The sequence below is a fragment of the Melospiza georgiana genome, chromosome 2 (assembly GCF_028018845.1).
Source record: "Melospiza georgiana isolate bMelGeo1 chromosome 2, bMelGeo1.pri, whole genome shotgun sequence".
Lineage (NCBI taxonomy): Eukaryota > Metazoa > Chordata > Aves > Passeriformes > Passerellidae > Melospiza > Melospiza georgiana.
The window spans coordinates 61,054,639-61,065,831 of NC_080431.1; the positions used below are offsets into that span (position 1 = coordinate 61,054,639).

General features: G+C 45.0%; 1 protein-coding gene across 4 annotated transcripts in view; it reads right to left on the reverse strand.

The window, feature by feature from the left end:
* PAN3 (poly(A) specific ribonuclease subunit PAN3) overlaps positions 1-7,518 on the reverse strand; it is a 79,375-nt gene extending 71,857 nt beyond the window's left edge. For all 4 annotated transcript variants that reach the window (XM_058044953.1, XM_058044951.1, XM_058044952.1 and 1 more), the window contains exon 1: positions 6,900-7,518. In XM_058044953.1, the coding sequence (XP_057900936.1) occupies positions 6,900-7,305 (406 nt within the window). In that variant the 5' untranslated portion in view covers positions 7,306-7,518. The remainder of the gene's footprint in view (positions 1-6,899) is intronic.
* Positions 7,519-11,193: the final 3,675 nt, after the last annotated feature.

The window sequence follows — 11,193 nt, forward strand, 5'->3', positions numbered from 1 at the left end:
CTGGGCTGTCTTTTTTTTATATACCTCACATATCATAGAAGCATCTGATAAAGATAAGCATCTGAAGAAGACAGAAAAACAGCATAGGTGCCATCCTTCTGCTCTGTAAAAGTCTTTTTGCAGAGTCCAGAGCAGCTGCACTCCTCCTCATGGACCAAATCCAAAAGCACAGTGATAATACAAATTAAAGTTGATACTTTCTCAAAAGAGTAATCAGAACTATTCTGTTATCAGAAACAGCAATTTAAAGTGATACAATTACTTAATACCATAGCTTTCAGAGCTCACCCTCTCCATGATCTTTCCCAATTCCTAAAAAAAGTGCATTGAACTGTTCAATAAACTGCATCAATTTTTTCAAACATTTAAGCTTTTGTTTTAATAGCCTCCAACTAAAACTCAACTTTTTATAAAAATAATTTGCATGAAGCATGTGCAGATAACCTGAAGAGAACACAAGGATATTTTTTCACAGCAGATAGGAGAATGCACAAAAGAAAAGTCTTCCTGACATTTGCCTCAGCAGCAGACCAACTGAAGTTGAGAGACTATCCATAAACTACAGGAATCACACATTGTGTGACCAATTTGACAACAACTTGTATAATCTGGGTCTCTGCTCTCACTTTTATATATACTTGCTTTGTTTCTATAGCTATATTCTCAAATTTTAAAAAGGTCAGGAGTAAAAGGCTGTTAAAAGCAAATTAAATACAAGTTCTAAGCACAAAATATCTTTGAGAACCAAACAAGGCAACCACATGATTGGAATTTTTTTGACTACTCATGAAGCCTACACACACACAAGAGTGTGATCAATTTCAATTCGTGTCCATACACACACAGTGATTCACCACACCATTTTTATGGTGGCGTAAAGCATAACATCTTTACACAAAAGCAACAAATCAGGAAAACATCAGCCACATCAGCTTACTACGTAAATCCCTGCACTGACCCCTTTTCATCAGCTGCCTCACAACCAAGATTATTTTTTCTGCTTTGGAGGTTCTATGGAAATGCTTGTGTCTATCACCCTAGCCTCACTCACCCTTTGCCCACTTTACCCACAACAGTCTAAATTTGCTTCTAGCTGGTTCCTTACACATGGAAACCTTCCTGAGCTAATCCTCAGAGTCACTACTTTCTGGACATTCAAATCATTCCTGAAGGCCCACTCCTACAGCAACACCTAAAAAAAATCAGTTTCTAATACCTGCTAAACAGAAATTAAACAAGGATGTCCTCAGTCTTGAAAAACAAGCTTCCCATAACTAAGATATAGCAGAGAGTTTGCTCCTATAACGTAACTACCCCCACAATCACACTCCTTTCCTTGTTTGCCTTTGAAGACAGAAAACAATGACAAGAGTAATAGTGCTGCAGTATTCTTCAGTACCCAACACAGGATGGGTCCTACCAGAAACAAGTGGTTACCAATACTCCTCAGATATCCACAATTCTTGTGAAATATCTGAACTCTGAATGATTTCCTACGCAACAAGGAAAAATCATGAGGTATATAAGCAGATAAAATGAAAGCAAATTAATAGTGCAAGTTTTTTAAGTTTCACTGCCCTCAAAATCTCAAATAACTTTTCAGATTGAGCAATTTTTCCTTCTCTTTCTTTTTCTTAGGTCTCCCAAATCATTTTCCTCCTATGGGCCCTTCACTTAACAGAGACTCGTGGGTCCCTTCCAACTCAGAATATTCTGTGATTCTGTTATTTCCACATGAAACCCATAAAAGCAAAAAGAAAACCCATGTCTAATTGCCCAATTTCTGGAGCTGACATATGAGACAAAAAGTGATTAAGTGAACTCAGTAACTTTCATTTCCTCTCATAAGACGTTATTGGTTTTACTCTTCAATTCTCAATTGTATTGGTCTCCAAATGCTAAGATTTTTTTTCCCATTTCTTAAAGATATTCAGAGCAAAACAAGATGAAAATTGTATGACCTGCCAACTCCCAGAAAAGGCATAATGAAAATTAAAGAGGGAAGTACCTCCAAAGGAAAAAAATTCCAAGTGAGGTCACCAACTAATATAGCATCACTCACAGAAAGCACAAACACATTTGGCAAAAGAATTCTCAAGCATACACCTTTACTATAACATGTACTTTCTCCACACAAGTGGAGAAGAAACAAACCCCAGGAAAAGTGAAAAGTATGTGACATACTGCAACTATACTTGTACTTAAAAGTTTCATATAACTGCTTCTAAACATTTCAACTTATAAACACTGAAATGCTACCAAAGATAAGAAAAATCCACATTTAGAATAAACTTGACCACTTTCACTGCATTAAGAAATGTAATCCAACAGATTACCTTTGGTATGAGTTTTGATGAATAGCTATCTTTCCATTTTTTCTGTGTCAGCTGCTTCATCTTGTTTAAAAAGAAGTGTACTGGTAAAGAATCAAGCACCCTTTAAAAACCAGAACATTCACAAATGTCTATGTCTTTCCACTCCAAGCCTAGTGTATTTAGGGCTGTCCCTAAACCTAAGCTGTAATGCTCACTAAACCAAACATGGAGCAATTGCTTATGGAATTGCTACAGCAGTGACCACTACTGCCCTGACTGGACACAACATGCAGATGGTTGGCTGTGAAAACAGAAATAATGCTTTTATTAGGGCTGTGAAAACAAACATAATGCTTTTATTAGGCCAACCCAACACATGCCAAGTCTTGATATCCTTTCCACCTTCTCGCAGGCAGGCAATAAGGTCCATTCACAGATGGGCTGTTCTCAGCAGCCATAGAAAAACATCACCTTGCAGAAACACAGACCTGTTTTCCAGCTACAGATTTCCTAGGAGGGCTTTTGCAAAAGGCTTTCTAGCAGAGAACCAGATGCAAACATGTCACAGTGAGATGGTGGGCTAGGCTCTGGCACTGGAAACTCACACAGCAGCAGCAGCAGCAGCACTGCTGCTGTGGCCAGCTCCTCACAGGCAGCCACTGGGCCCAGAGCACACCCGGCACTCCTCAGCTCAGCAGCCCGGTGTTTTATAGGAATCAGAAGCCAGAAGAAAGGGTCAGTACTATGTATTACAAACTTCACAGCAAAATTGGGGCAGAAATTAGCAAATGTCTGGAGCCATGCTTCAGCTTGTACCTATCAATATATACTATGAGACCTACATGCAAAAGAATATTACACCTGTTCAACTACCTGAAAGCTAACAAATACAATGACAGTCATTCATGCAACTTTAACTTATCTGACCTAGGTATAGGCATGATACATTTTAATACCACAACACTTCCCTCTAAACCTTTCCTCAGGCAGCACTGAGAAGGAAGGGATGGCGGCCTAGGAACAAGCCCACAGCATGCAGCAAAGCAGGCTGCTGGTCTGCTGCTTACAGAAGCTGCAAAGTGCCACAGAGAACAGAGGGCACATACAAGAAGAGAAATTCTTCATGCTACCATGCTCTCCTTCCATAAGCTACTCTTTTAAGCCCTGTTAAACATATCTTTTCCCCCAAAAAGCAAGTACCAGTCATTCATCCACCTCTGCTTCTTCTATAGCCTTTAGGCATGTGGGACATATATCTATTAGAAAAGTACCACGAGCAAATTTAAGTAGCTACCAAATTTGGAGAAAACGTATTCTTTTCCTTTCCCCCTTATTTTGTCACAGAAGTTCTATGTAAAAAGGATTAATGTTTTTAAATAAAATTTTAGATAGGCAATATCAACTATATTCCCTATTCTGCACGCAGTCAGCTGGCCACCTTACTCTTGGAAGGTGAACCACGCAGAAGGCTGAGCACTCAACTGCGATGGAAGAGACAGAAATGGTGCTTTGAACACATGCTCCATGTCAAATGGTCTGGGGGCAGTGAGCAGCAGCGCTGCCTTCTGAGAGCGGGTGGAGCTCATGGGCACGGTCAGCGTTGCCCCTCAGGAACACAAAAATCCACACCACCAAGCCAAAGCCACATTAAGCCAAATACTTCATCATCTCTGACATTGGACAGCAGTAGCTATGTGGACAAAAGCATAAGTATGAGACAAGGATAAAGCAGGATTTCCCAGCAGGCTTTCAGCCATACATATGTAGGGGAAGATGAGTCTGATCCAGAGATGGGGATTTTTTTGTATTTAATAATCCCAAGGAGAGTTTTCCTCCAAGACTATCTGATCACTTCTGGAAATCTCGTATGTTAGTGCCACAAACATCTATGGGCACAGAATAGCTTAACCACACATCACCTGAGAAACTCCTCCTGGTTAGCTCTGAGGATGTCAGCTGTTCATTCCCCTTCATACTCTAATAGTGGAATACTTCCACACTGGAATATTTCTTGCCTTTTCACTGCTCACCATCTCCTCATCACTCAACATTCTTACCAGCCATGGGGTGAAAATAAGTTGGTATTTGGGGAGCCCTTGTGATTACCACAGAAAAACCTATAAGTAAATTAATAATCCTGTACTCAAAGCAGGATTAGAGTAACACGCATGTTAGAATGAGGCACTGACCCACTTTTAACAATAAATAGGACTACCCAGTTAATTAGTCAATGAGCATTATCTCCTCTGTGCACTGAATGAGGCTGGTGGCCAGTGAGAAAGGAGCAAGAAAAGGTGGCATCCACAGTCACCTTAGGACTACCAAATACTTCTGAATTAGACAGTCAGTGACTGTACAGGCAGGTGATTTTTGGCAATTCCCACTTTCATATTCTTAACTTCAGAACTTTTTTAATATGACTTTGTGTCTTACTTCCTACATGCACAGAAATAAAACTTTCATTCCATCTACTTTAAATCACACTGTTAACACCACAGGCCATTAGCAAGGTAAGGAATTTAGATACTAGCCTGTCAGTACCTACATATATCAACTTCAGATTTTGAAGGATTATTTTCCTTTTTTTTTTTTTTTTTTTTTTTTTTTGCATCCCAAACCAAAGTTTAGAAGTGAGATTAGGCCCATTTCCTGGCTTTTCAACTTTAATTTCCCTGTCCTTTGTTTCTGGGCTCTTTTTCCTCGCTAGTGTCCTTTAAGATCCACCAGTGGAAGCTTCTGCCCCTACAATAAGCGCTGTGGCCTTCGCAGCAGGCAGCCACTGACAGCATTGCAGTGGGTTTCTCCCTTCTTGGTGCCCCCACTCCTCAACTGGGTACAACTGCAGCAAGCATGTTCAATGGAAGCAAGTGTTTCAAATAATTTAACTGCTCAGCAGTATCAACCCCCAAGCACACACAAATACTGACGGTTTTTGCCTTGGTTCAGGGCTTAGACAATTTTAAAAACTGTTTCTTAGAAGAGCATCCTTCACATAAGAGCTTTTAGCTGCAAACTAAATTATGCAGCCTCTCCCCAAGTCTGAATCCCCTAAGCATTTTCTTTCCCACAGGGAAAAGGTGTGTTTCACACCAAATTCTGTCCAAACAAAAAATTAACAAAGATTGACTTATTGCTGCTGAATCCCTCCAACATGTGTCTATTTAATTAAAAAGAAAAAAAGGCAAGAGAGCCTTCGGCTTGAATAACTTAAGTTTAACAAAAATCTGGAAGACTTTTAATAGAAAGCCTTACGCACTGGTATATTAAAGGCTCCTCATGAAAGGGGAGACATAACAGTGTTGTGTTAATGCAAGACACTGAGAAGCTACCAACTACAGAGATAATACTCAGCGGCACAAGCTCACCACACCTGGCAAAACAACAGCTGCAAGACCCTGAAAGATTTCTCAAGCACTAAAAACCTACATACTGAGTGTTCAGCATGGTTGCATCTTAATTTCAGAAAAAAATACGGTTGTGACCATTTAGTAGCTAAAGCATTTAATGTAAATAAATGCCATGTTTGTGTCAAAAATCAATAATGCAGCCAAGCTGGATATACTCATGTAAAGAGGCATGGCTTTTCTGAAGGAGCATGTTTTCCTAGCCTGCCAAATGCTGCTTCACCTACAAATCAAATGGTTATTAAAATCAGTTCACTGCAAGCTCCATCTAACTATCGGCCTGCACATCAGGGGGATGCAACACCGAGCAGCAACAGCAGTGCAGCTCTGCATGACACACAAGCTATCTGAACTCTCACCATCTGAAAAGGGGCTGCGCATAAGGGCTGGAAAACCTCAAAAAAAGATTCTGAGACAATTTCTGCTCACAGTAGTAAACAACAGAGACACCTATCACAGAATCATAGTAACATTGAGGTTGGAAGGGATCTGGGGATCATATAGCTCAATCCCCCTGCCAAGGCAGGACCACCTACAGCAGGTTACACAGAAATCCGTCCAGGTGGGGTTTGAATGTTCCCAGACAGGGAGACTCCATAATCTTCCTGGGCAGCCTGTTCCAATGCTCTGCCACCCTCAACATAACGCAATTCTTCTCATGATGAAGTGAATCGTAATTTATAAATTTTTTTTTTCGTAATTTTAACTGGAGCATTTCAAACTTCCAAGAGCGAACACTCAACACACGCTGCTCGGATGATCCCATCCAAGGGTACCGCTCGGGAAAGCGCTGCCTCCCGGCTCCCGGCCTGACTTCGGGCAGGGAATACCTGCGAACCTACACCAAGCCTAGCGCTAGAGGAACGGATGTACAGCTGCCCGGGAGCCCCTTTAAAGCCACACAGGAGGAACCCCCTCCCAAAAACACCTGCCCGCTTCTTCCCATCGGTGCGGGCCGGGTCTCCTCTGGGCAGCCAGCCCAGCCCCGTCCACCCACCCGGGACGGCCGCAGCCGGGCGGGCGGCCCGGGGTCCCCCGCCACCACTATGGCTGTTGTTGTTTGTTTCCGGCAGCACCGCGGCGTGTCGGGGATGAGGAACACCGCGCCGCCCGCCGCCCGCTCCCGGCAGCGCCCCCCAGCCCACCGCACCGCACCCCCGGGCCGCCCCGCCGCACTCACTCGCCAGCCGCGGGCCATCCAGCCCCCCGCCGCCGCCGCCGCCGCCGCCTCCCGCCCCCAGCTCGGCTTTCTTAGGCCCCACCACCGCTGCCGCCGGGCCCGAGCTGGCCCCGTGAGCCGAGTAGCCCGGCCCGGCGGCGGCGGCGGGTGGGGGGATGCCGAGCGGGAGCCCGCCGAGGGGGGGTGCGGCGGGCCCCGGGCCGGCGGGGGCGGCGCCCGGCTCCTCATGCAGGAACTGGCACTCCTCGCCGTAGAAGCAGGTCTTGTCCTTGGCGTAGTAGCGGCAGAACTTCAGCTTCACGGCCCCGCCGCCGCCGCCGGCCCCCGCCCCGCCGGCCGCCGGACCCGCCACGCCGACCCCCGCCCCCGGCGACGGCGACGAGCAGGGCAGGCCGCTGCTGTTCATGGCAACCGCCCCGCCGCCGGGGTCGGCACCATGGGGAAGGGGGCGGGCAGGGGGAAGGGGCGCGGGGACCGCCGTCACCCCGGGTCCGGCTCCGGAAGGGGCAGGAGGAGGAGGAGGGGGCGACTCCGCGCCTCTTAAAGGGGCCGCGCGGCCCGGGGCGGCGGCGCCTCCTCCTCCTCAGCGGTCCCGGCGCTCGGGGTTGTTTATGCCATTTTCCTCTTCCTGAGCGGCCGCGCCTGCGCCGGCGCGGAGCATGCTGGGTAGCGCCGCCGGCCGGGCCGCGGAGGCGGAGGGGGAGCCGGTGCCGCGGGAGGGCGGGCGGGGGCGGACGCCGGGACGCTCCGCCGAGCGCCGTGTGCGGCGGGGCCGGGGCGGCGAGGGGCGCTAAGCGCCCTGGCGGGAGGGTTCAGGCGGCGGGTGACCCCCGGCACACGGCCCGGCCCCTGCCCGGGGGCCGCTCGGCTCTCAAGCGCTGTGCCGGGCTGGATGTCGAGCCTTCTCCCGCTTCGCGGGGTCCAGGTCAAGGCACCGGCCGTCCCCGCAGGATCTCAAGCGGTTTCCCTCCACAAAAGTTTCTCTTTCCTGCCATAAAACCACACGGCAGCCTGCTGGCCGTGCCGTGCCTGCTGGCATAACGGGAACGCGGCCAGAGGGATTCTCCTTCTCCTGGTGACGAGACGAAGTTCTTAAGAAAATGCTTCACGTCTTTACCCCGGAGCTCGGAGATCTTCGTTGCGTGAATTTTAACTGACTGTCTTGCGATGCTACTCAAGATTTTAATTTTTTTCAGTTTTTACTCAGTCAAGTTGTTGGCATAGTTCGTGGTGCTGAGATAGCTGAAATAGTGTGTATATATGTAGTTGAGAAAATAAAGTGTACTTGATATTATTTTGGTAAGAAAAACATTTACTGTAGAATTAAGATTACTTGTTGTCTATCATAGCCTTCTCTCTTATTAAAAATGAAAAGAAAATCAGGGCTTGCCTAGAAGATGCTTTGACAGTTTGTGTGAAAAGAAATTTAAAAATAATGAGAGAGCTTGTCTCATTGGAACAAATCAAAATCTTTCTTCCTCAGATAGAGTGTTCAAAGGCCTTGAGAAATAAAAGTGCCTTAAGCTGAAATCTCAAGATCAAAAGTTTTGGACAGAGAACTAGAGAAAGGACAAGACTACAACAATGTTAGACTTCAGTTTTAGACTGTATACCAAGAAGGCAGGGTGAGGATATAATCTCTCTGTCATTCCCCACCAATTTTTTCTGAAGGTTTTTGCCTTAGATTCAGGGCTTGAGCAAACTTTTTTAAACTGTTTTTTAGAAAAACTTTCTTCATTATAGGAGCTTTTAGCTGCAAACTAAATTATGAATCCTCTCCCCAAGTCTGAATCCCCTAACCATTTTCTTTCATATGGAGAAAAACTTTTAGCTTCTTTCAACAGTATGGCAAAGAGCTCACAGCTTCTCTCTTCCTCCAAGCTTGAAAAGTAAGCCAGAGTGTTTCATTGAGGTAATGCCAGGGGTGAGGGGGAGACAGGAACCCAATATCATTCTCTGCTTAAGCCTTACCATCAATAGTCTATTTATCAATAGTCTATTTATCGCCTCTTATTCCAGGAATGATGTCCCTTGGAAAAATCCCTTCCCTCCCCAGAGGTCGGACTGGGTAGAAAAGTTGTATGTACATGAGGTGGTTTGAAAGGGAGGCACAAAAATGTTAGTAAGGGAGAAGAAAAATCTCAGCTTTCACCCAGTGTTTTCCCAAGATCTGTAGGCCCTTTGTCTGGATCTTTAGTGTTGTGGATTTAATGGTATCAAATTATCTTACAAGAGATTTGGTGATACATATAGGGTAATGCCTTTTCTGGGTAAACTGGTTGAACATGAAGTTTATTCTTCCAAGCAAAGACTTGAGATGCATAGCCACTCCCATTGCAAAGTGTATTCTAACCTGTGTTTTCAGCCTTGTGAATCTGCTTTTCCCACAGCTCTTTTTGCTGATCTCTGCACATGTCTAATATTACATGTGCACGGTGAGGTTAGGAACAAGGACACAAATGGGCTTGTGTACGCCCGACCCACATTTATTCTATCTGTATGCTGTAGCTCAGGTTCAAAACATTCCCACTGGATGTGGGAAGAGCTGAGATAGTGGGCTGGGCAGTAGTGCATGATCCTGCCAGCCTGAGTGCCCACCCAGCAATGAGGTGTGCGCTGTGGTGCCAAGAATGTTGGGGTTCCTCCCCACAAAGTCAGCCTAAGTACTGTACCTCAGCCACTAAACAGCAAACCAGCTTGGAAATGTCCCTCACCTTTTCTACATTGTCTTGTCCAGTAGAGCAGAACCAATAATAGGAAGAGGCTCAAGGTGGCATGAGCCTCTTTTTGTGACTCTGGCAAGCTTTCATCTCTCCTGTCCCTTCATTTCTGTTCACTGTATACACGGACATGGCCTGAAGACTGACCAGCAGGAAGTGAATGTCCGTATGGGAGCCTGACATCTTCTCATTAGTCATGTCTTCTCCAGATTCTGATTTTTATTGCCTGTTCCTGCTGGTCAGCCAGAGTGCTGAGGAGGCCCACAGACCATTCTCTGTCTGCTTCAGCTTGCTCCCCTGCTTCCTGAAGTGCATGGAGGTGTGCTGTGCATGCCTGCAAAGGAGTGATTGATGATGTCATCTTTTTCACAAAACCAGGTCCCCTGATCATCGCAGCTGGCACCTCTGTGCAGAGTGTTGCTGTACTTTGCATGAAATTCAGGAAGCAAGAGGAAGGAGAAAGAGATAGATACCCCTGGGTCTTGTCCCACTTTGTAGTTAAGTGATAACTGTGGTGTGCTTTTCGACCCAGAAAGGGGGAAATACTGCTGTATGCACGCCTGCAGCCATGGCCAAGTGACAGAGTTTGTATGAGCTGTGCCAGAAAGGCAGAATCAAACATTAGGAGATGAAAAATCGGGGGAAGGGAGGAATCCTTGGAAAGGAAACATCTGCCAAGAGCTCTTTTTTTCCAGCCAAATCATCTTGCAAGTGCCAAGTAGCTCCCCCTGTAACATTTGAACCACTCGTAAGAAAGCCATGTTTGCTATCGAGAGTGACAGTTTCTCTTTGTGTCAACCCAGAATTAACATGTTTATTAAATCATGTGGAAACAGATCCTTAAGTGCAGGCTGGCATCAGATAATGCAAATGAATAACAATACTTTTAGAAGGGAAAGAGTTACTGTAGCTGACTTTTTTTTAAGGTATAGGCAAGACAAGTTTTGTAGGTAGGAATCTTGTTTAACCAACCAAGTAGTTGGAAAAAGTAATGTGTGAACACTGGGTTTTTTCCAACAGAATCAGCTGGGTCTATTAGAAGATACTATCTCTACTTATAAAACTGGCCCTGGTATTACTGAAACAGATCAAGGGAAATACTTCTAAACAAAGTTTTCACATAATCTGAATTTAACTTTTAAAGTCTACTGTTATAGTATATAATTAAGAAAAAAAAACAGATGTGATCAGGGTCCACAGTAATATTAGATGAGAATTTAATGTTTATGAATTTTTCATAATTGCTAATAATTAATTTTTTTTTTCAAATAAAATCTGATACTTCAGGCTATACACCAGCTACTGTCTGAAGTCAGGAAGAGATTGCCACTCTTGAGCAGATTATTCCATAAAATTAGGGAGTTTTTTATCTGTCTTTGAAATGTTTGAGAATTACTAATATGGCAGTCAGGATATTGGACTGCATGCACTGACCTGTTGTGGCAATACCCATGGATCCCTAACTGGGCAGTTATCTTTACTAACTGTCTGGAAGAAACCAAGTGTTGCTCCCAACCAGACTCCTATTCATGTGTAAAAAAAAAAAAAAATCACTTCAACTCAGAGAAGTTTTG